Below are 26,986 nucleotides of genomic sequence, written 5' to 3' on the forward strand. Positions count from 1 at the left end.
TACTCGTAAGTGGAAAACGTGTCCCGACGTATGAGATTAGTAACCGCGTGTGCATCGTCGACGAGGAAGGGTTACCAATATAATTACGTAGACTCTCTCTCGGGCCCGCCAACGGAAACTCGTTCTGACAATTTTCAATTTCCTCACGAGTATACTTCGCCCTCGCACAAGTCTTACGTACACGACTCGCTGCTTACATTCGCGTAAGTGCGTGGCGCAGGAACGTGGTTAGCTCTTTTGCGACCTTCATACCGCAAACTTCCGCAGTGCAGCGCGCGCGCGGACCTTGTGCATTCGTCTACTTCGTTATGTAATCGCGACCGACGAATGCAATCATGCGCTCGGACGCCACGGCTCCACTTCAAAGAGGCAGAAAATTAAGGAGGAGACATACGTTTCCTTGTTACAAAGCTGCAACGGAAATTCTGTACGTGCATACGCCCGGCCTGCTTAGGAGGTACAACTATTGACAGTGCGCGCGCGCGCGCGCGCGTTTCTAATTACCCGAATGACTGTGCTGAAAGGATTGCGGTGATTAAGGGTTTATTTTGAGAAAAATTAATTTTTGTGCAACGTACATTAATATTGTAAACTGACGTCGAAAATTATGAAATCCTATATCAAGGTAGGGTAGAAGGTAGGGTGGTTTGACACATTCTTATATATTGCAGTTTATAAAACTTCGGGGAAAAATTTAGAAAAGTTATATTGTAATTCTTGGCTCATTCAATATAAATGCGGTAGAACTGATTTTAAATCCTTAAAGTTTTGCGCTAATGAAACTCAAATAACTGCAGCGTAATTTCTCATTACTTTCAACTGTACTCTTCACCGTTATATCTATCTAATATTATCTTTCTGCTTTATTTCACTAACGGTTTCACTAACAACGATAAGTACCCGAGTGGTTATTTGCCAAATGACTTTCCTTGTTCGCATCCAAAAAAAGATAAAGCGTATTATTCCTCTCTCCATGTTATTTCTATAATATATTTTCCAACATAATACATAGTTTTTTTTTTCTCAATTATATAAATGTCGAAACTTTAATTGAAAAATCTATCTTCTCTCAATGTGAAAAGTTATTTGCTCTGTTTTAATTAATAATCATTGAAAATTGAAATTATTAATAATTGAAAAATATTAAACTTCAAAAGTACGATATACTCGAGAAAAGCTTTCATTGAGTAGAGATTTGTTTGATTACTCACCCATGTTCAAATATGTATTTAATGCGCAAAAACTTCTTTTCTATCCAAATTTCAAACAAAGAAAACGAGTTAAAAAGTTACTTAAACAATTTTAAACAGCCGGTTTGCGAAAATCTGTTTGCTAACGGTAACTCGTACGTGAAAATTCTACATAGAAATTCTTAACTTTTTCATTGTCGTTCAATTTAATTAATTTCGTAAGCTAAAGTCACACACAAGTCTTATAATGGAACAAAAATCTAGTTTCGAAACTCTTGAAATAATTCATTGATATCCGAGATTAATATCTCGCCAACGACAATGCTGTTTGATTTCATGCATTTTCGCGGTGGATTAACCGCAACCGCGTCGACGAGTAAAAAAGAGACAATTTGATGGGGGGAAAAAAAAAAAAAAAAACACGACTCTCACGATATGTGATTATATACGAGCGTGAAGAAAGGAGCTCGCGACGGCATCCGAAGCGAAAGCAATCGCGTTTAGATGGCAACGCGTGGCGAACGATCGCATCGTCCTAATTTCGCGCGGCAATTAAACATTATTTCGTCGGTCATGCTGCCGGCAAGGAAACAGCTCGGTCAGAGAAGCTCGCACAATGTGTATTGCGCGCTGTCGCCTTTTTTTTTCCCCCCCGTTACCTTTCCGTCCGACAGATTTCGGACGGTCTCTCAACCGAAACGAAATCGACGGCGCCGCGTTTCAATTAAAGTTCTCTCGCGCGCGACACGCGTTCGCGTGGCAAAGTAATGATTAATCACCTCACGCTGCGCGCATCGGTTCGATTCCCGCGAACGACTTTTCCAAAAGTTTCATCGCGACGAACAAATTCCGTTTCAGAGAGGATTGAAACACGACGAGAGCGTAAAGATAAAGCAAGTACTGTTGACAAAGTAATTAAATAAACAATACAAGCTGCACGCGTTGCGAATATAAAAACATATTAAAAGTAAAGATTGACATAGTGATATATATATATATATGTATAATATAAATCGTGACGCGAAAAACATTAATGCGAGAAACACTTTTACCTCGTCTGTTTATATTTCCGATGACAATCGAAAGTTTTCTGTAAATCTGTTTGCGGAAATGCGGGTTTGCCACGCGAGCATTGTGGTTACACAAGTATAGTATTTGAACTTTATAAATAATAATCCGCGCGAATACAGTAACCGGAATATCCGCGATGTGGTATGCGCGTTCAAATGTATAACTGTATTAATTAATAAAGTTGGCACCTAATAATTTTGGTATGAACAGATAATTTTTAATTAACAATGTTGTGCTCGCGGTTCACGCATTTTCCATTTAGTTTCTCGTTATAATTAATATCGAAATGATGGTGGTGTCTCTTTATAAGATTCTCATTTATGCATTACCAGGTATTGTAAACCGGTCACAATGGTTTGAAATGGATCGCACAACATTAAAAATACTCGATCCATATACATATATAAATACATTATGAGTTTATATAAATATTATAAATAAATCATTTCGACATTATTTCGATTTAGTTGAAATTTTACGAAAATGTTTTTAGACCGCGTGTTTATGTCACCTTTTTCCGTATCTATGGGGGGGGGGGTGTTCGTGTGTGTAATATGTGAGAATACATTAAAAGGATTTTAAAATAATACGAGTTAATGCGTGTTCAGCTAGTGTGTGAAAAAATAATAAAGCACACAATTTGCATTTCGTTTTCAATGGAAAATCAAGAGAGGAAATTTTCGAGGCTTTTTCGGGATATGACGAGATCGTAAAAGCTGCGAGGCGCGTTAACTATGCGCTTAATCGTGTTCTTCGTCACGCCATCGTTCAAATTCCACGAGGTCGCGGGTATTTTGTGCGCTTCGAATTAATTCTGTCACAGATCGGACGTGAATTGCTCAAAGACAATTTCAAACGTTATTTTGTAATACACACGTACACACGGAGAAACTATTCGAGAGCAATTTAAATTCTCGCTTGACAAATTTGAATTACTTTTGCCGAGTCGTCGTCGTATCGAGTGTTTGCGCTGAGCATTTCACGGTGCATGATCCCTTTTCGCATAAAGTAATCTATTTACTACGCGCTGCTTTTGCGCTTGATGCTCCAAAGTGCAATATTTCATAAAGTACTGTTCGCGCAGTACTATCTCAAACATCTCGTTATTAAAAGGGCTTTAGACGTGTAGTTGCGCGTTTTTAGAAAGTAATTTTTGTTTGTCACGAATATACTTTTCGGATGAAGTGTCATCTACGCGGAAGCAAAACTAGCGGGAAGAAAAGAAGCCGAGACTCGTCAGCCGAAAATTACAGAGCGCGGACACAATTGTTCGTCATTATTACGCACAAAACTGTACGGGACTCGTAAGTTGCGTCAGCACAGAGAGAACAAAAGGAATCCTAACCGTTAAATTGGTTAATTCTCTCCTTCAAAATTAAAGCCGTAAATGACTTTCAAAATGAATTCCTTAAAATGACAAGTACAGGACGGCGCGCGCATTATATCGACGGTGAAATTATCTCTCGAGAGACTTATTCGCGATGTTCGCGTTATTAATTCTCGCATTGGCTATTTAGTAACGAGGACGAGACATTGTGTCCTAAAAACTCGCAAAGTGAACGCAAGCGGCGCACTTTCGTTGCGCGCGCAGAGCGTCACGAAGCGTGGGTAACCGGAATCCCGAAGAATGCGCGGGTGATTACCGGGGCTCATTAAAGCGGGAGGCCCCCGCGGAACAGTCCCGAGTCAGAACGCGAGAGGAGAACTATGAACCGCGCGAAACGATAAATTAAGAGTTCTAAAGGAGAGAGAAAGAGAGAGATCTAAAGACCAGGAAGTTCCTGTACAACCCGCTTCGAAATGCGGAACCGACGATGCGCGCCGCGTATAATATATATATCGGGGGATATCGGGACCGCGCGACAGAAAAACGTGGACGCGACTCCGCAATGGAACGTGGAACAAAATCATTAGGCCGGGACGCGCACGGTAATCGAAAGAAGTTACATCCATCGTCTACGGCCGGCTCTTTTTAATTTCGCTTCTGTCTGTGACGTCTCCGCTTTGGAGAAACCGACGGATTTCTTCCCGCGAGAGAGACGAATGTCTCTCGCGTCTAATATCGTGTAAGTTGCGCGGAGAAGAAAGTTTACTGTGTGTGCGTTTGTCGCGGTTATTACCGACAACGGCGCCGCTAATTGCGCGGTTTTAGTTGAATAATGTCACTTGAGGATTGCGAGTATATAACATTGGAAGTCGTTATGTCGAATGTAAATATATTTGTATCTGAATTAATTTTGACAAATATTTTTTATCGAAAAACCAATCGACAAATGACATATCACAGAAAATTTAAAAAATTACATCAATACAGCGCTTGAACTGGGAAGATTTTTTTAAAGTTTTTGCGTCCGCAAACAGAAAAGTAATTATTTGTTTGTTGAAACTACACGCGCGAAAATTTACCGGTGAGAAACTTCGTGTCGAAAAATAGTTTCGTTAGCGAGAAGCAAAACGATTTTTTTTCAGCAAACGCGCGTACCTAATAAAAATTTGCGAGAAAAGCACTGCGCGACTGTGAGAATGAAAATCATAAAGTTTTCCTTAACAAAAAGACAATCACGTAAAAAATTTGATTTAGAAAAATACTGCGTTTGGAAAAAAATATATTTACTGTTCTGTACATCTGAAAATTCTGCGCTTTACGACTCTCGATACTTCGAACACAGCTTTGGCTGTGAAAATCAGATTGAATCTGACGAGCTTTGAAATTCACTTTTCTCCTCTCCATTTCCTGGATATAACGATCCCTCGATTAGATTGGTCGAACGCGATGCGCGCCGATTGGCCGGAGCGCGAGCGTCTACGCGATCGAGGCTGGCGAGCTGTAAAATAATTTCGCATAATAGCAAAAACGCAGAGCTGACACGTTCGTTAGCAGAGTAAGTGACCCGTGGAACATGCGGCGTATCTGGCCGTACGAAAGTCAAAACGCCTCTGTTTCGTGTATCCAACACGCAATTAGCCTAATAGAGGCGTAATTGAAGCAAGGAAATCTCGAACCTCGCTCATTTATCCACGACCTATCTCGCGCGTACATACATCGCTCCGCTTATCAGGCAACCGTCCAAGTTTCCGAAAATGGTCTCTCAGTTCGGAGATTTCATATTTATTCCTCTCGGTGATGACTCGGTGACTTTTAAATACATTTTCAATAAAAAAAAAAGACTCCTGGCCGAGGAGTTTTTTTCGCAATATTTTAAAAATTAGTTAGGGGGGTATTCGGGGTCTCTCATATGTGTGATGCAAATCCAACATCCCGTATGAATTTAACAATTGAGATTTCAATTCAAAAAACACTCACTTGTAAAAATTTACAAGTTGAAGTCGTTACATGTGTATATATATATGTATATACACGCACAGTTTCCGCTCAAACATCCTGCGAATGGCTCGTAAGGCCTTATATATTTCTTGTTATTGAGAAAAAAAAGGTGGAGAAAAATTTTCTACCCTAAAATTATTCAACTGAAATTATACCGTAAACCCTCATCGATCAATCTGTTTTGCGATATGAAAAATCATGCTTTTGCAATCTCGTCAATTCGCGGAGAGGCGAGAGAATCGTACGATACGTTAAATTACTTTCTCCGTTATTAGATACGTGAAAAAAAACAAAAAAAAAAAAAAATCACCGAGTCATTCCTTCAAACGGATAACAAACGAGTCGACGCGCATTCCTGTGACACGATTTTTCCTCGCGATGAAATAGACCATTGATCGAATACGTTGATAAGAATTTGTACAACACGGCTCCCACGTGAATACGCGCGCAGAAATTACTTCACGGATTTGAGACCTCCATGCGCGTGGTAAATTAAGCGCGCGCCGTGAACATGTCCTCTCGAGCGGAGTGACGATTGGCGGCGCGTACACGGCGTTTCAGACGAGTTTACGGTTTGAGGCCGCGTGTGGAAGTGTGGTTCAACAATCATGAAAGGTGAGAAGAGTCGCGGTGAGAGGGAAAGAGACGAAACATGAGAATACAAGTTCATTGTTGGCCACGTAGAGACCGCGCGCGCGCGCGAGAAGGAGACGCGGCGTATAAGGAGATTGCACCTTATCCCCCCACCCCGTGCGGCGCCGCGGCTTGTCAGTATAATGCGCGCCTATTGTTGCACTCGCTTCCTCATAACATCGTGTGTGTACACGAACCGGAGGATGCGTGTCCTTCTTTTTGCTGTGCATTCCTATTGCCGTATACGCCCGCGATATAACGCGAGGCCCACGCGAGCCCGAGAGCGAGCGTGGAACGAAGCGCATTTTCCTCTCGTTTCCGTCTCTATCCGCGCCTATCATCTCGATATCAAACGCCGCGTTCATGTTCGTTCGAATACACATAAAGATGAGTTTTTTTTTTTTTTTTTTTCCATTGCGAGTCATTATTATTCGAGATAGAGTCGGTGCGCGATCAAAAACATATATTCGCGCCGGAAGATATATGCGCACCGGATTTGGTATCGTGCCGCGTGTCTTTATTGGCGTAATTCTAGTAGCACCGCGCGCGCATTCAATCCATCGGAAGATACACCGGGATATAACAGTAAAATGAAAGATGGGTGCGGAGAGAAGAGAGTCGCGCGGCGCGGCGAAGAGGTTTTGAGAAATTGTGATCTCGTAACGCGCCGCGACCCGACTATTATTCATCCTGACGAGTAATTCTTATCGCAATAACAGCACAGAGAAAGAGGGATGCACGTCTTGTGTGCTCTTTATACGCGGAGGAACATCCCCCGCGCGCATTGTCATTCTCCCGGTAATATTCTCGTTATCTTTACAAAACTTTATAATTGGCAGCGCGACAGAGAGTACATTGTGAGAAAATGGTTCTACGTATTGCGATGAAAATATGTACTGACGCGGATGTCGGTAAATGAGTTTTTTTTGCTTTAAACGTCATTATGTTACGTCACACGACTTGTATAGGTATAAAGCTTGTATCGAGCTTGATTTCTGTAGAAAGATCCGTAATTCTCGATTTAACTGCACAAAATCCCTTCGATAAAGAATAAACTTTTTTTTCCTAAATTTTGATAAAGCAAATGTTAGTAAAAGTAATAAAAGATTTAAACTAAGAAAAACAATACATTATTAATGAAAGATTTGAACTAAGAATTACATGTTATTCAAATAAATAAATTATATATATATATATATATATATATATAAATAATGGATATAGTCAGCTTCAAATTTTAAAAAAATTAAATAATGTTAAGTCATTGACAATGGCTGTTTGAAGCAAAAACACTGCTGATGATGTGTAAGTAATGTGTAACTTTATTTGAGTAAATTAAAACAATATAACGTTTTCGGCCTTCGAATTAGATCTTTTTCAATATAAATGTGTGGACATAGTTAAACAAGTTCTTGAGTCAAGCTTTAACACAAATTTTTTCACATGATTACGCTCAGCGAGTTACAAAGTAACTGAAAGAACCGAAAGTAATGTGAATGTGTCACATATATATATATTATCTTTATATATATATTATCTTCAAATCGTATTTAATTCAAAATTTATTTTTTCAACGTTGCATTCTAATTATTTACTCTTTTTCTTCTAAAACATCTCTGTTTAGCTTTATCTATTTATTTCTACCTCTCTTTTTATCTACAATAAATCAATCTCTTTCTCTTTATTTTTCTCTTTCTTTATCTAAATTAATCTCTCTCGTATTATTTAAATCTGATATTATTTACTAAAAGACTTTGTTTTTTAACGACCAAACCAAAAGCTTTCAAATCAATAGAAAAGATGGTTACGTGCTTTTTATACACAAGATACAACAGTTGAAAAGTAATCAGCAAATAACAAACTCACCGTTGGCGATCGCAGTCAACAGCGAAATCACTATTTTGTTTCTTCTCTAGTTTGGTGATTTTTTTTTTTTTGACGTTTTTCGTGCACAATACACGCGCAATTTTTAATCACACTCCAAAAAATCCGACACGCGACCGTTATTGTTCTCTCTTTCTCTCTCTACTCTTCGGCAAATATTGATCGACGACAGTAATCGATATCGATCGCGAATGCGAAAACGCGCGTCTCTAATCGCACTTGACGCACGAACAATCAACTGCGCGTCCCGACTAATGCAAAACACGAAAATGCAAACACTCCCGTGGCCATAATTTTCCGGCGCGTACAGCAAGCCGATTGGGAGCGCGATTCGATATCAATCGCAGACACCCGAAAACCACACCCGATCGAGTAGATTAATTGACGCACTAAGAGTAACGAAACGGTCAGCAAGTACTTGGTCCGCCATTTTCGACACTGCAGGGCGCGGGTTCTCGCGCCTTCGCGCCAACTTCACGTCGTAATTGCTCCGCCTAAAGCTCGATTTACATACATTAAACGAAATCGACCTATCGATCCAGTGCGATTGATCTATTTTGCGAAACGGACGTTTTCGCGACTTATTGTTATGTACAGCCGGACTTTACGTGAAGTAACATCATATACGTGGAAAAAATTAAAAACGTGATTAAAGTAAAGTTACGTGACAGGAAAGAGTAGAAAAACAACACGTGACTAAAGTAACGTGACTGTAATTTATATTATATATAACATTTTAAATAATATATATTATACATATAATTTATTATATATTTATAATAATATACTTTATATTGTATTATACATATTATATACATACTACAGGTCACTGACCCCGGTCACGTCATTACGGTACATATATCTATATCTCTATATACAATAATGCACATATATATATATATATATATGTATAAGAGATGTCAGAAATAACGCATAAAAATCAAACTTGAAAAATAAAAGAAAAAAGAGAGAACGGAAAAACAACACGTGACTAAAGTCACGTGACAGGAAAAAGAGTAAAAAAGAGAATATTATATATGTATATTATATATAATATTCTATATCTCTATATACAATAATCATCTCTTTAATGTGTATTATATGGTTTGTAAGACGTATATACTAGCTCTCATCGCGGTGACAGGTTGTGTTCACTGACACTACACGTTAAAATAAAAACAATAATAACGTAGCGCGCGCCTGTGTTATGCTAGTATAATAAAAATAGATGTTGAAACTGGCAGTTTGAAGCAAAACACGGTTGTTGTTGTGTGTGGATGTAATTAGTTGTTTATTACAAACATAAATGTATATAAATGTATGTAAACGTTTCGACCTCCGATTTCGAGTTTTCCAATACAATTCTAGAAACAAATATTTATAATAAAGTACCGCAAAAAAAAATAAAACCTAACTGCAAGTTTTTATAAATCTTTTTCATTTACTTTTTACTTACTATTTCCTTTTGCAGTTATTTCATTATAAATATTTGTTTCTAGAATTGTATTGAAAAAGACCTAAATCGGAGGTCAAAACGTTTACATACATTTATATACATTTATGCTTGTACAATAAACAACTAATTACATTCACACACAACAACAACCGTGTTTTGCTTCAAATTGCCAGTTTCAACATCTTTTTTAAAAATATTTGGAGCTATTTATTACGTTTTATACTTATAAATATAATAATTAAAAAATTAAACAACAACCGTGTTTTGCTTCAAACTGCCAGTTTCAACATCTTTTTTAAAAATATTTAGAGCTATTTATTACGTTTTATATTTATAAATATAATAATGTAAAAATTAAACAAGTGGAATAATTATTTAAAAAAGTAATTTCATAAACATTTTGCGACATACATGTGACAGTATGAAAAAATGTTTTACGAACGCACACATGTACAAAGCTTGCGATAAATACAAATAACAAATCTGTGTCTCACGTTTCGATATTAATTTTGCAATTTATATAACATTTCTAAAAACCGAAATAAATAAACGTTGTACTATATATATAATTGTGTATTCCGCACCTCGCTATATCCGCAACTTGGACGTGCGGCTTATCTAAGAGGCAACTTGGCCTTCTCTTCCTTCTCCATTAAATCGGGAGAACGGCACACAGCGGCAGTCTCGTCCGGCAGTTTCAAGATCGTACTCGCGTCTAGAGAATCCGCGCGATATCAGTTCTGTGTGACTAGAATGAAGTTTGCCCAGGGTTTCCGACGCCCGCGGCCAGTCGTGTTACAAGAGAAGCTTCCAAGACGGTTCCGCGATACATTGGATGCCGCGACGGTATATCGACGAATTCACCACGCTCGGAGAGTTCGAAATCGACAAATTTCGTCTCACACGTTCCCTCTGACCCTCTCGCGTTCTGATTCACTTCCTCCTTTTGTGCACGAAAGAGAGAGAGAGAGAGAGAGAGAGAGAGAGAGAGAAATGAGAGAGAGAGACGTGCGACAAGAAGAAAGAGAGAAGCTCTTCCGAGAGCGAGTAAATCACAGCCGTACACAAACATGCCGCACATACTTCCCAAGTTAAGCTCGCCCGAACCGAAGGGAAGGGGGATAGTTTCGACCGAGAGTGAGAGAGGGAGCCGAGGGATGATGCCGACGGGTGGAAGCGTCGATGCGCGAACGAGAAGACAACGTGAAATTGGAAAATCCATTGTGGCACGGCCCCTCCTTCTCTCCCGCTCTTCTCTCAACCCTGCAAAATACACACACGTATCCGCACACGTATCGCGTCACCACATTTCCTGTCACATATCGTACGTGCGTGGATTTGTCACATAAACGTGTACACGCGAGTATACGCGCGCGTAAATATACATAATTCATGGTATACGTATAGTGTGCATAATTCAATTCGCTTATTCCGCTGCCTGCTCATGTAAACCTATTTCTCGTCTGCCGTGCTCTAAGTGCAGCAACGAAGATTATTCCATTAATGGCAGATAATGTATTTAAAGAAATTGAGAACGCGCGCGCGTTTTTATCAAAATCGATCGGTCTCGCGTCCCACACGATGTTTATAATCTTGCTTTATAACAAGATGCACGCGGATTTGTTTATTACGCTATCTGCTCGTGTAAACGTATTTCTCGTCTGCCGTGCTCTAAGTGCAGCAACGAAGATTATTCCATTAATGGCAGATAATGTATTTAAAGAAATTGAGAACGCGCGCGCGTTTTTATCAAAATCGATCTGTCTCGCGTCCCGCACGATGTTTATAATGGGTGCGTTCAGACAACTCAACGGTTGAGAGATCATCACTTATGATAGGACTTATATTCTTCAAAATCTGCTGCGGTTCCAAAAGTATGATCCAATCAGAATTGATTATCTCTCAACCGTTGTGCAACTGTTGAGTTGTCTGAACGCACCCAATCTCGCATTGTAACAATTATGCACGCGTCACGAACAAATATAAATATTCGTCGCGCATCTTCTTATTTCGACATTTTTAACATTCAGTCCAATTATCACAACGTTCGAAGATAACCCTGCAAAAATCATTTCTCTTTGTCGGTCGCTATTTCAAGACACTGTTTCGACGGGCCAAGTATATCAAGATGATGGAAAGTTCCGAAGCCAAAAGCCATTAAAAAGTTAGCGCGAATCTTGATAGAAAATGTTTACCTCTCTCTTCTGTAATCTGGCCGGGAGGACGCCAGGATATATACACACACATACTCGTTTACTTCGTATTCTCTTTCTGTTATTTATGTGCACAAAAAAAACTGTACTTCGAGGCTACATAAAAACACAGAAAATTGCACGCGACGCGAAAAGGGAGGAAGAAATAAAAATTAATAAATTTATTTTATTAAATTTTAACTTTCACCCCCCGACGAAATTTTTGATTCACTTCGGCTATGTTTTTTCGACATTCGCTGCAATGTTCCTTTCTCTTGTTGTGAAAATCCTGTTTCTATTTTCTAGAATACATACACTACAATATAGGAGAATATATATGTATATTATATAACGCGACTATCCGCGTCTCCTCATGCGCAAACGTAAATAAACGACGTCTCGGCGACTTTGCACCTTTTCTCCAGTCGAAGAGTTTCGGGAAAGAAGGCGCGAGAGATGGCGTTTCGGAAAAGAGTATATCATTCGGGTTTTCCCCGCGCTTATTTTCCCCGGGACAAATTCAACGGGGTTCTGGCGACGTCGGGAGATAGCGCGCGAACCCGGTGGTTACGGTCATACGCAAAGGCAACGCGCGCGTATCCGCTTTTCCGCACCGCCGATTTATTCGCGGCTCAGCGGCAAAGCCACTTCGATCCAGCCGACGGTAAAGACCTTGCTCGGCTCGTCCTCGTGTATATTTGTAGATAACGTTTCTCCTTCCCTCTTGTCCTTTCGTTGCATTGCAGACTTCGGTATTGCGACAACGCGTTACACAGCTGAAAGCGGGCGAATACGGGAAATTCATATTTGCATGTACGTGCCCGCGCGGCGGAAGAGGCGAGACGCCTGCAACTCGGCGTATATAGATATTATACTCACACACGCACAGGGGAGTCAAGGATATATTTTCCCCCTCTCCGGAATCTTGACGATACTTCCGGAAAGTTTTCGCGACACGTAATTGTATACCGCGCGAGAAAAGCCAGGAAGATAAACCATTTATGAGGGAGAGACGCGCCTCGCGGAATGAATGATTTGTTTTCTCGCAAAATACCACCTCCCCAAGTCGCGAGTTTAACGTTATAAACTATATAATATTTCTCCCGTTCCGCGCTAGGAATATTAATTAAGAACTGGAGTGTAGCAATCGAACTTTGTTTCACTGATGATAGTCTCGCTACTTGTTAAATTTTTCTTTTCTAAAAGAGAGTCGTAATGTCGACGAATTTGACAATTCTCATGACAATTCTCTCAAACTTTGACGCAAAATACTTTGCATAAGTAATACTAAAAAAAATAGGCTGTTATAGGCAAAAATTAAGATATTATAGGCAAATATATATGTTTACATGTAAAAATTTACATGTAAACATATATATGTTCACATATATATGTAAATTTTTACATGTGAACATATATATATATATGTATACATATATATAATAGAACATTTCAGCATAACATCCTGCAAAGCGGCTCGTATGACCTTATTCATTTCTTAGCAAATATTAAGATTCAAGTTTATTCTATAATTGTTGCAAAAACTCCTACGTACGCGTGGAATATAATTTTATTTTTGTTTTTCCGAGGTAGGTAAGTGACATCTGCACGATGTTTTTAGTCGTACATAGCACACATTCTTTTCGTAAGAAGTAAAGTAAAATATAAAACTTGCGTTCCTTTATCTCAATAAACTTGAATTTTCTCTCTTTCTTCTCGTTCTTTTATTTTTATTTTCAAAATATTCTCTTACAAATGTGCGTTCGCACTCACGGACTTTTGCGAAGTTTTAGAGAGAAAACTGACAAAAGAGAAAAAGAAGTCTGCTATCTTTAAACCCTCTTCCTTTCTCAAACGAGTTTGAGATCTCCGTCTAGGGCGGAGTTAATACATTTTGTTATTTTCCGTGAATGTATTCGCTTTGCATACATTCAAGTGGAACGGACGTTTGTAACGAACAGAGAACCGATTCGTAATAAAGAAGAACAGGAGTAGCAGTTAGTATTATGCAATTCGCCGCGTGAGAGTTTTTGCACTTGGCACATAGAAATAAAAAGAAGATTGACTAGCGTAATGAAAGATGCGGGCAGATAGTTCGCTTATTACCCGGGAATTGCTGGAACTCATTTTCTTTCAGCGAGAGACAATGGTGCGATACGAAAAACGTAAGCGTTCCGCAACAAGTGCCGATTTATAATGTAACCGTAAGCGATTAAATACCAGACAATTATTCGTATCATTAGAGACACTCGCATGAGAGGAAGATGATTGTTATCGGCAATGCACAAGGAAGAGATGATTGTACGTCGAGAAAGCGTAACGGATTTTGATCCGCGAAAGAGAGAATATAATATGAAAAGTTATTATTAAATTGGACTATTTTCACAGAAAGAATTATGTATTTAACAATCGATTCTCTTGAAAACAAAAGAGAGAGACTATCATCATTTGCAAAGTTATAATTACTCTCGCAGAGATTTGCAAATTAATTTCATTATTACGTTACCGAGTTTTATTCAATGCATTTGCGATTGTCAATTAATTATTATTTAAATCCGAAAAAATGATCTTTTATCGACTATTAATAATTTGCTGATTTTTGTCACAAATAAACATCACTGATAATGTTGATTTATTTTAGCAACACTTGTCCCAGAATAACAAACTGCTAATATTTATGTTTCAAAACCAGTCACTGTAAACTAATCGGATTATGACGTTAGAAGCGAAAGCATAATTACGCGTGGACCAACGCATAGCAATTTGCTCACGAGTCACCAATTTTGACTGCTGACCTATTTTGTAAATCTTCTCGATCGAGACTCTGTTTTGAAAATAACTCTGATCACGTCGTGTGAATAATTTAATTTCTTCCGAGCGATGATGCTCGGTAACGCGGACGTAAACAAATTGAGAAGAGAGTGAAAAATTCTTTGCCTGCAAGCGGCAGCATTGTGTGAGGCTCGCCCTTGACCAGAAGAGAAAAATCGTATGTAATTTTAACTTGCGAACTACATGTCAGAATAAATGAGGTTTTTTTCGCGTGTTGTAACTCCCGTCTGATTAATTGCGTTTGTGAAACACACCGCAAGCTTTTCTTTACTTGTGCTTCATAAAATAAATAATAACGGAAGAAAATTTATAAATATGTGTGTGTGTACTTCGTTAGGGAAAAATAAACTTCTCAATAATTAATTTCAATCTTGGAAAATGGATTTTGCTAAAATGCGTTTTACTACTTACGAATATTTTTTCAGCCGAGCTTTTTAATTTCTTAGCACAAAAAAACTCAGAAAAGGATGATGCAAGAGATCTACTTTTAAAATCTTATTCTGAAAACAGGTTACTCATGAGGTTGTTCATACAAATTTATTTGAAATCTTGTAGAGAAAGAGAGAGAGAGAGAGAGAGAGAAAGAAGGAGGGAGAGAAATAGCACGAACATGTATTATACCATTTAGTTCAAGCATGTACACATTACCGAGATTACATTTTACTTAATTGCAGACCATCTCGAGAATAACAAGAAGAGGTCGATAAAACAAGTTTTACGAGGATGAGTAAGAACTAATGTGTTGGATGTAGCACCGTTTCTCTTAATTACGGAAGATCGTCATTAGAATTTTACAATCAATTATTCTGACAAGGGAAATCTTTAAGGAATTTTAACTTTTTGACTTGAAAATCCATTAGGAAAATCTAAGTTTCACGTAAAAAATTCTAACTCTCGAAGAGAGATTTTGATAAAAATGCAATATATAAAAGAATATACGCGAGCAAAATCTCAGTCAAAGTGACGGTATCGGTGAAGCATCACCGGGTGATCGCATCAATCGAGGAAATCGAAATGATCGAAGACCCCCTTGGGTGCAGCGAGACAACGTCCGTACGTCGTCGTGCCCGCGCGAAGATGCTCGGGAGCGATATGCGCTCGGTTATAAAGTTTTTTATAGCCGCTGTAAAATCGTATTAAAGTTAGAACTTGTATTTTGAGGGCGTCGCTGTCTCGCCGCTCTTTTTCTTCTTGCAGTCTCCATAACCGATCAAGTTTTTTTTCGATCGTTGTAGGCGTTGAAAGTTTAAAAGATTCGGTTTCGAACGCCAAATAATTTCCCTCGATTTTTACGGGAAAATTAGAGCCGTATCGACGCGATGCTCGATATAACACCTTCGGAGTTGATCGTAAATGGTCGCTTCCATTTCTCAGATTAAAAAGATCGCGTCCTTTCCCCTTTCCCCTTCCCCCCCTCTCTCTCTCTCTCACTCTCTCTCTCGTATCATCTGTCGATCGCAAATGGACTGCAACGGATTGCGCACAACAGAATCGTCATGAGCCAGCAATTTGCGCGGCGAATGTGAGGAGCGTTTTACGTAATGGAACTTTACATTGCCTCGGAGGCAAGCTTTGGTCCAGGAAAAGATCACTTTGTACACGCACCGCCTTGAGGCGTAATCATTTTACGTATTCCCGACGTGGCTGCGCAAACTTGATATTTTGACGATACAAAACTAAAGTTTCCGTATCACATATTAACCGATTTCATTAATAGGATTTTAGATTAATCGCGCAACTTCTCTCGCAGTGTTCGCGAAAGAAAGAGAGAGAAAATCTCGGTCCGCGAATCCCGATCGAGCTCGTATAAATTTTCAGAATACGGCGCCGGCGGCTTGTTAAATAAGTTCTAAAACGTGGAAAAGTCCGTGGCTCGCGCGCGCGCGCGCTTTTATTCATCCGATATACGTACCGATCGGCAAAAGAGGGGGGGAGAGGAAGAAAGAGAGAGAGAGAGAGAGAGAAAAAGAATCTCACCGAGAGAGGTAAAAGGTTTTGCTATGCGTATTTTCAATATCTTTTTTCCTTCTCTCTCCCATCTGCGCGTGCGCGTTTTCCGTCTTTTCATGAAACAATAAAAGCTTCTATACGGCCGGGCGTTTCTCCCTATCCCGGCAAGGATGGGATTTTCATTTAGTTGAGTTTTCGAACGAAGAAAGGGGGATCTCATTTCAGAGCATGCGGGGGCTCTCTTTTACGCCTTTGGCTTTTCCGGTTTCATGGCCGTAAGGTATCTGGCCGTGGATATGCATAATGCGCAAAAGGTTTCTCGAGAACTCTTCGCTCGCACATCGGCGAGCGTATAAGTAATTACGCCGCAATTAAGAGTTTAGGATTACCTTCGCGGATTCAAGTGTGCGCGCTTGCACTCTGAAAAGAACACGGTTTCCATGGCAACCGCGCTTCGATTTTTTTGCGCCCGGGAAACAAGAGGATATAACGTCTATCTCTTTATCTGTCTTGTTTGTTTTATATTTTTACTTTGTTCTACATTTTTTTTTTTTTTACGACGAGTTATATCGTTAGTCAACTTTTGCGACGTTATTTGTGATTTTATATTTGTTTTTTTGTATTACTATCCTCTTGCAACACACTTTGATTGATGACTTAACGGCCGCGCGTGTTTTGAGCGCTTGATTAGCTCCGTATAGCGCGCGCTATACGTACATGTGTACACGATGATAGAGATACAGCGAGCGTGTGTAACGTAGCCGCACTCTATTTCGTCCCGCTATTACAGCCTTTATTAGCCGATTAACGCAAGAGGCTTTCAATCTGTTGCTTGCTTTTACGTGTACGACTGATATTATCCGGAATATATTCGGTGCGCGCGCGGTTCGCCACGCGCTTTGTACGGTGTTGTCCGTACTTATCGCTTAGCCGCCGCAATTTTATTAATTCACGAAAACGGACGCGCGATCTTGACCGCAAATAGTGAATCTCGAGTTTTCGCGTGGCGCAGCTCCATTATTCTCGCGATATAACTTTAAGACAATGTCCGATACACGTTCGCAAGAGCTTCGCGCCATCTCGCATTGTTTTGATGCCATATATTTATGGAAAGATCTCGCCTCTCGTTTTCCGAAAACGGAAGGCATCACGAACGAAGCGAGCCGTGAACGAAGCGATCGTCGACATCGTCGGCGCAAACTGCCGCGGGTAATTAAGGATTAGCGAGGTGATTAGCGAACGCGCGCGGTATTTAAATCTCGCTGCGATCTGTGTGTTGCATCCGTGCCGCGCGCTTCGTCGGGGGGTCGCAATCCTCCCTTCCCCCCATCCCCCTAAACAACTGATTACACACGTAAGGCTTTACAACGTCGAAACTCTCTCGGAGAGAGCGGCGGCACACAGACGTTCCAATTAACGACTCTAATTACGCATCGCTCTTCTAATACGGACAAGTTCAAAACTGCGCGCGGTGATTAGTGATAAGGAGACGCGCGGCGTTTCTGTGTAAGTAAAAAACTTTTGCTTTGCCGAGAGAGATGTTCCGTCAGAGGGAACCGGGAGAGAACTTGCCTAATGACGTCAATTATTAAGCAGTAATTAAAAGCCGCACACGCGAGGAAAAGAGCGATATAAAGAATTTGCCTCGTTCGTCGTAACGACGATACTTATTTTTCTTTCACGTTATATCACGTTTTTATTAGAACGCGCTACGTGTGTGACCATTCGTATATTGTTCAGACACTCTTGTTATAATTTAATAATCGCAACACGCGAAATGGTAATCCATACGATTTAAAAGTCGCAATTATGCAAAATACAAATAACGCGTTTATACGAAGCATTTTATTGCCACGCGCGCGAGAGCCATGACATTTCTTCCCCTCCCCTTTTCTCTTCATTCCCCGCCCTCTTCTATTTTCCCGATTAATTGCTTTTCGGATTAATTATCGTTTAATTACTTTATCAGCACAATGACTACCGGCGGTTTGAGTCATAAATAATTAATTTGAGGCGGGGGATGTGCCGAAAAACGGTTAATTAATGACCAAACTTTTGCGCTAGTCCGCCGCAGCTAGTCCACGGCACGCTTCGCATCTGATCCGGTGTCGCTGATCCCGCAAACTCGTGCGAAATATACAATCTCTCTCTCTCTCTCTCTCTCTCGCTTTCAGAATTTTTCTTCTCGTTTAAGCCGGAACAATGATGACGGGGGTGAGTGGCAGCGCAGATTTCTCGCGGCGCCACGCTGATAAGGGCCGGAAATTTTCCGCCGCACGTCACGGTAACACGACGTCGGCAAACGCTTCTGTGTGGAACGCTTTTCGGTCATACACAGTGCTGACAACCCCTTAACATGTTTAATACTTTGTACCGCTAAACGCCCGAAGCGTGGACTCTGCATACATATTAATTAAGTCATAACAGACCACCCAGTAAATCGCAGACTGTCTTGCGTGTATAAAACAGTTTTCTCTCGTGAATTATATGATTAAATAAACCGCGAGTTGTAGATTTATTTTTTTCCTATCAATTGTTAATTAAGAGAGAGAGAGAGAGAGAGAGAGAGAGAGAGAGAGAAAGATAATTATTTAAATAATAATTAATAATTTTCTAATAAAGATCCGATCACGCAAGAGCTAATTAAGAACCTGTCTGATAAATAATGCAGCGACAGCGGCAAAAATACTACATTCTGATAGTAATAAGTTTTCAAACTCGATCTAGGCGAGTGCGCAAATGGATGCTTAAAAGTCCACGGCTGTGACGTTACTTGCTGCGATCTTTCCCGAGTGTTTTTTGGCAAAACGCCCTTCTCGTTCGCCGCTTGTAATCTCCTCGGGAGCGAGCGGCGTTGACGATAGCGCGTTGGCAGGATTACGCAGAAAGTTTGAGCACTTGTTCGTTTAAGTTATTATAAGATAAGCATCTTGCGCAACTCGCTTTTTTTAAAAGAGAAGAAAAAAATAAGTGGTTCTTGGTTCGAGGACTTGAGTTCTGGTTACAAAGTTGTTTCTCTGTTGTTCGAAACTGTTACTGTCTTATTTAATCTACGCTCGGAGCGAGATAAAATTTTTCGATGCAATTATTTAAATGACGGGAAAACACGCTGTTTCTTTCGCGGTGAAAAACCTCACGCTGTAATCAACGATGTAGACAGCATATAGACATACTAGAATGATCGCTATCTTCATAGTGTCGTTGAGAAAACAAACAAATAGTTAATTAAAAAGTGATACATGTTTTCCTTGTTTCTTAGAAAATCATTTCTGACAAACAATAACACGAGATGAGGATTGCGTATTGTTATTTACTGTCAATATTGAAAATCTATAATTCACGTGACATAATATATATTACAGACTTCCAGTATTGGCAGTAAATATCGGAACGCAGCTAAAATCAAATAAGACATTCATTTATCTAGATTTATGTTGTAACAATAAATTATTATCTTATTGATATATAAAAGTCAACTAGAAGAGAATTACAAGGATTAACATTCCTGCACGACACTTAATTAGTCTAAATTCAAGAGCATTATTTCTTAGTTTGTAATAAATAACAGGTAGTTCAGAGAGGATATTGATTTTCGTATATGCAAGTTTGTCGACGTTTTATGCGCCGATGAAATACGCAGTAAAAGACGCATTCGATGATAAATGTCACTTGAAATGCGATTTTAAACGCCACTTTTAAATACTTAATGTGAATTAAAAAAAAAAGCGTAATGTAGAAATATAAATGTAGAAATTATGAATTAGTATACAGAAACACTTGAATTAATACAGGAACTATATATTTACTATATTTACGCAGAAAATACAGAGTTATACAAATATTTAATATAAATATTTTACGATTGATCGCAAGCTTGAAGTTTGTCATTAATATTAACAGAATATGTTCTGCTGCTATCGATAAACACTGAATTAAATTTGCAAAAAGTACATTTTATATGTTTTCACAAAACATATAAAATGTACCATATAATTTTTAGAAAGGTTTATAACGCTAAACTAATGCAACAACTTGTACATATTTTATATTTTGACGTTAAATAAAATTTATCAAAATCTGCCTACAATTTATTTACTCAGTGTGTATCAAATATTACACGCAACAATAATTGTACGATAAACACAAAATGTTCAGTAATATTATACAAATAAATTTAGAGTAATAAGTAAAATATTTATTTTCTCTCTCAATTAGGGGCAATTAAATTACGTGGCGGTAAATTTACCTTCGTTTCATCTTGATTTCTAGGAATTTATGGGCTCAAGAATGTGTCGATCGAGATTCCATTGGCAGTAGCAGCAGGCACGACGGTTAACATGTATTGTAGATACGACCTAGAAAACGATGACCTGTACACCGTCAAATGGTACAAGGGCCAGGAATTTTATCGATATATCCCCAAGGAGATGCCACCGATCGGAGTATTCGGAGATGTTGGAGGAAAAGTTCTGGTAAGTAATACGTTCTACGGAACGTTTTTTTTACATCAAAAGACAAATATGAACGTTGTTTTTTTAAATGCTTTTCCGAGAGATGCACACTATTTTTCATCTAAAAAAAAAAAAAAAAAAAAAAAAACAGGTAAAGGCTCAATCTTTTGCGAGAGACAGGTATATATGTTTTTACATTTAATCAGCAATGTATGCGTCCAACCGACAAACTGCGTTCAATGTTTGAAACAGTTTTTTGAACATATTCTCTAAAACAAAAAATCCTGAGAACTGAACAGTTGGTAAAAAATTCGAAAAAATAAGTTGAAAGAACAAATTTGCACAATTATACTCCTACTGTGTACAATAATAATTATTATAATAAAATACGATTAAAGATTATATATAATAAATAAAAAATATAATATATATATAATATATATACTATATATATATATACATACACAGAAAGAGATTATTTAGCATGCAACGTGGCCAATTCTTTTCTTTTGCGCATCCGTTCGTGATGCCACAAGAAAAACATAGAATCCTATTATTTATGTAAACTATCTTTAATTGGAATCATTAAAAGCGTGCTTTCAGTTTCTCACTATAGTTTTACACACGCAATCGGGCTATTTCAAGCCGCAAGCTCTGTTACAGTTTCGTACTTGTTAAAAGTTGGCTCCTACTTTTCTCAGTAAGGTAACTTTTACGTTTCGCACCTGACGTGAAAATGTCAAAAACTCGCCAAGAAACGGCGGCGAAACTCGCATCCAAGTTTAAACCAGTCTCACAAAGCTCTCTCTCTCTCGTCAACTAGTCTCCCCTTTTTGCGGTTACAGAGATCTTCATGTAAATTGTAAATTCTTCACGATTGTATTTTTATTCACGACGTTTGCGAGTTTATTCTTATCTTATCGCTGTCGCAATTCCGCGCAACTTAAAAATGTCGTTTTGACTCGCTTTTTTTTTCACAAAGAAGAATCACAGTCAATATCGGGCAAAACGAAATGGCACACACGTTATAACATATGCGCGAAGCGCACGGCAGATTGCGTGCCGTATGTATACGCGAACGAATGTACTCGCAGCTCGTACATACATCTCGCATGCATGAAGAAGAAACAGTCGCTGTGCACATACATACATACAAAACACATTTACGCATAGCTGAAGTTTCAAGGTCTGTAAAAAAATATTCAAACCACGCCAATTAAAATTCGATACTATGTATATATAGCGCGATCAGTCAACGAAACCCTATTCTCATTGTGTGTATCTTCCGCTCGATCACACATGCGCATTTTGCGATGAACGTCAAACATCACGTTTCGGTGATTGAAACGTTACCAAGTCATTCGCGACTAATTCGATAAAAATTATTGTTTATACGGCAAACCTTTCAGAATTCAATTGAATGCTTAACGATATACATACTCTCTCATACATTTATACATACATATATATACAGGATGTTTGATAATTGCCGGAACATCGCTCGTAGACAGGTGTATATTTTCTCAAAAGTTTATTTTAAAAATACACACGTTATCTACGTACATAATATTATTTAAATGTTTTTAAGAAAAGAAACAAGCAAGAAAATCATTGTTGCATCATCAATACATATTTATAATATTTGTAAGTAACTTCTAATTTTTTCTCTGTGAGGTTCTTTTTATAAATAAAATAAATAAATAAATGATATAATAATTATTATTAACATCTCGATATTACATATATATGTGATTAAAGAAAAACAGCAAGATGTCAATAATATTTATTTATTTATTTATTTATTAGAAGAATTCCATAAAAAATACAAAAACATTTAATTTCTTCTATTACAATAATTAAATATTTGTTGTATGTAAACTTTAGAATATAAGAAAAATAAAAAACTTATAAAATCAACAGTGCAATAATATTTGCAATGAAATGTAACTTTTCTAATTTTGTTCTTCTTCTATGGTTTTTTTTATCTTCCCGTAAATAAATAACTACATAAATTAAAAAAAAAATTCATTTTTAACACATCTTGACATTAGACTTATTTATTTTGATGAAAAAAATACAAGGTCCATGCTTTCGCGTTTAGTTGTCGTAAGTTATTGATTTTTATGTATATTATGTGTTGTTTATGTATATCACATGCTATTATATTAGCTCTTTCTATTTCGTTGCTACGGCGCGCGAAACGCCGAGCTATCATTTACGCACGATCTTTATTAATTAACATCTCGTTAATTATTGCAAATCTTGCAAAGTGGTATAGGAATTTTCGACTCAGAATAACCCCTTCTACCTGTCTACGAGCGGTGTTCCGATAATTACCAAACATCCTGTATATACTCGCGCAAAACAAGCATAAATAATTCTTTTGTGATATCGGCAAATGGCGGTGAGCCGTTCTAACACGCTTCGATGTGTTTCAACGTTGAATATTTGAAACTCGTTAGCGCGACGATTTCAGAAGAAATCGTACGCGCGTTCTTTTTCCGTGCGCGTCTGTTACGCGAATATAGAATACATTTATTTTGTATGCATGTAAGAGCAAATATACTTCTGAAGCTGTGACGTTTTGACGAAAAAAAAAAAAACAGTACTTCCCGTGCGAAAGTATTTTACACGGGAGTAATAAGCACATGATATTTCATCTCAATATCGTTGTGATGTAAAAACTAATTTGACAAAATATGGTAACGGCGAATAATATTGCGATGCTGCGGCAAGGTCAAAGAAGAGTACATCGCGCGCAATACGCACACACATGCAAATAAAGTAAATTATCGTATATCCCGAATATACAACGCCGGTATATAAACGTCATTATTCACCGGGTGACAGAAATTATAACCGCCGTCTATTTTACGCTTAATAAATACGCGATGGAGCGCGTTAGCATGGCGTTTGCGCGAAAATACATATTCTTGCGAAAATAACCGTGACCGCGCCGCATTACAACGACACAGAGCGCGGGCGCGTAAACGCGCAATACAGCAAGCCACAGGGTGATATTCTCAGTATTTAATAAAAAGCGACTGTAAATTACGTAGTAAAGCGGCAAGAATTTTCACGTCCGCGCGATGATGGCGCCTTTAATCTCGGAGTTTTATCGCGACTCCGCAAAGCGGTGCGTTTGCCGTTACATACACAAGATTCCTTCTTTATCTTGACAATCTAAACGTTCAAAAAAACCGTCGCTTGCCCCGTTAAAACTCGACCCAATGTTTTCCCACGTCAACTCGCAGCAGCGGCTACAGTTATCGCGCGCGAATACAAGAGCGATGTGTACAGCTCATAGTTTTAACTTGCGCACGATGTGCGGCACAGATATAAAACATGTCGATCAACCATCGTGTCGTCGCGTTCTGACAATATCGCGCGAAGTCAATAGATATATACGACAGATCGAACGCGATGAATTTCAATATTATTTCGAAAACAGTTCAGTTACTATACGCGCATTTTTGGATTTTTCTCACTTGTGTAATAGACGCCTCTCGCCTCTATTAACATAAAAGAATATTATTTCTGTTAACCAGCGCGCGCCGCCGCCGCGAAAAGTCCGCGTAATCCACTTTTCATCACTCGCCCATTTGTACGAAAAGCTACGCGAAAGCTCATCTTTATCACTTAAAACGCGATATTCGCGGCGGTAAGTTTTTAAATAGAAATCTTGCACGCGGTTTTTAAAGCGTGCCGCGTAGAATTTTTCTCCCGAATGGAAGATTCTGTCGTTCTCAAAGAGATATCTTTTTCGCATTTTCAGCTTGTTAATACGATGTTTCAAAGACAACTTTGACTTTATTGCGACATCGGCGCCTCGCGTGCGGTCGATTACGTGCCGTTGCATCGACGAAGGGAAAAAACGAGAGACAGAGATAGAAATGTTCAATCTGCTCCCGCGATATTTCAAGTTGCGCACGTACAACGTGAACGAAGAAAGAGTAGTCGTTGCAAAATCAACACGTTTTCGGAGAGCGAGTTAAAAAAAAAAAAAAAAAAAACCTGTTAAAGCTTTGTCCGAGCAAACTAAAGCGCAGCTAACAGCTTTATTCAATCCGTATTAAAACACAAGTAAAGCATTTATTCAGCCTCTCAAAGTATTCTAGTTTTAAATCACCCGCTGTTTTTTCCACTTCAACACATTCCGCGACAGAAACACAAAAACAATTACGTTTTTCGCTTTATTCTTAAATTAAACAAAAAAAAAGCAACGCGATTAGCGAACGTGCTTTAAAACTTTATTGTGTAAACAAAAAGAGATGTTTCGTAAACTCATTTTTAAAGTTTGAATATTCGCCGGGAGATCGCGCGACTCAAGAACACTAATCGATATACGCGCATCTTGGCGCGAAAACAAACAAACAACAACAGCAAGAAACAATCCATTATGCGATAATCGTTTTACGCAAGACATGCACGCGTGTAGCTGTCGCGGGTAAAAAAGTAAATCGTCGACAAAATCAACGTTTTTGGAGGCGAAAAAAAAATCAATAAATAAAAGCCAGTCTAAATCCTTTATGCGACGAGCGCGCGGTGTTTCCGCGATACACGATTCGGCAGGTGAGACGCTTTCGTGCGCGCGATGGTTTTCCAATTAGATTTTACCGGCGGAAAGTACGGACAGCACTTCGGGCCAATAAATCGCGACGCACTCCCACAGCGGAAGAAGAGAAATATAGCGCGAGAATTGCGGCTGCGACCACGAACGCGCGAGGGGGTTGTCGCGGAAGCAGAAGGGCGTGAGAACGGTTGAGAGAGGAAAGGGGAGATGAGCGGAGAATATCAAGCCTCTCCCGATTGCTCGCTCCGTATTTTGCAAAACGATGATAACAATATTAACATTGCTGGGCGAGTCCGATGAATTTATGCGTGAGCGTATCAAACCAGGCATTGTTGATTCGTTACATTATGTAACTGGAGGGCGAAGTAAAACGATAAACAACTACTCCCGTTGTTGCCTTTACACACATAAACGTGCCAGTTGATTCTCGATGCGGATGCGTTCGGTCGCTATACTCTAATTCTCTCAATAAACGCGCAGCACAAAGAGCTCGATTATTCCGCCAGTTGATAACCCCGTTGTTTGTTTCGCGGTGTGATCAGCGAATAAATGTCGCGACAATGGAAGAAACCAAAAAGTGCAAAATTAATTAATCGAGCACGTCAACTTACACGCTTCTCCGCACAAATCTACATTTATATGGATTTTATTATAATCGCTAACTAATAAAAAAAAAAAATTAGAAAAGACAATATGTATTCGCTTTCCAATTACCAGCGAACAACCGAAGTCGAATCACGGTAATAGCTTCGTACGTCCACCGTACTCTTTCAGAACTTCGAGAAGTGCGCGTCTTCAAAAGCGACGTCTTCTCTCCGGAGATTAGTTCAATTCTCTTTTGTAATCCGGTTCCGTCCGTGATACCGGCGTACGTGTGTCGACGCCGCAAACATGAAGCAAACCGCGGAAAATTAATTGTGTGATTTATACGCTGCCACCGGCAACATATAATTAATCCCTGTAGCGAGGGTATTGTTTGTCGCGGACGAGCGAACGCACGCCGCCGAGGACGTCAAAGCGGGGCGAGTAAGTGCGATCGATTTGCAATAAATGGCACTTGCCGGCAGTGTGCCCAGTTTTGACTCTCTTACAGCACGCTGCAGCAAGTGGAGGGAATACGCACACACGCAAGCAGCCGTGTACAAGTGCGCTCGACGCTTCGACCGTCTTCGGGCAGTAGGAGAGAACAGAGATATGTCTACTATCTCTTTCTTTCAACATAGGCATAGCGTACGCGGCTAGCGCGAGCGGCTAAGCCTCGCGCTAGCAACTGTTTATCATTTTTCGGCGTTTGCTCTTGTTCTTGTACTTATTACTTACAGAAACATTTCGATTTAATAAAAAAATATATATTAACACCATAAAAGAATAATTAGAAAAATGAAATATATGAGGAGCATAAATGAAATGTGAAGAATATAAATCCACT

The 26,986-nt window shown here is 39.1% G+C and overlaps 1 protein-coding gene across 1 annotated transcript in view; it reads left to right on the forward strand.

The window, feature by feature from the left end:
* Window positions 1-26,986, forward strand: part of LOC109856232 — a 53,084-nt gene that overhangs the window by 17,820 nt on the left and 8,278 nt on the right. The window contains exon 2 of the mRNA XM_020431277.1: window positions 20,803-21,005. Within this exon, the coding sequence (XP_020286866.1) occupies window positions 20,803-21,005 (203 nt within the window). The remainder of the gene's footprint in view (window positions 1-20,802; window positions 21,006-26,986) is intronic.

This window comes from Pseudomyrmex gracilis, unplaced genomic scaffold (genome assembly GCF_002006095.1).
Source record: "Pseudomyrmex gracilis isolate BER0280 unplaced genomic scaffold, ASM200609v1 scaffold_111, whole genome shotgun sequence".
Taxonomy (NCBI): Eukaryota; Metazoa; Arthropoda; class Insecta; order Hymenoptera; family Formicidae; genus Pseudomyrmex; species Pseudomyrmex gracilis.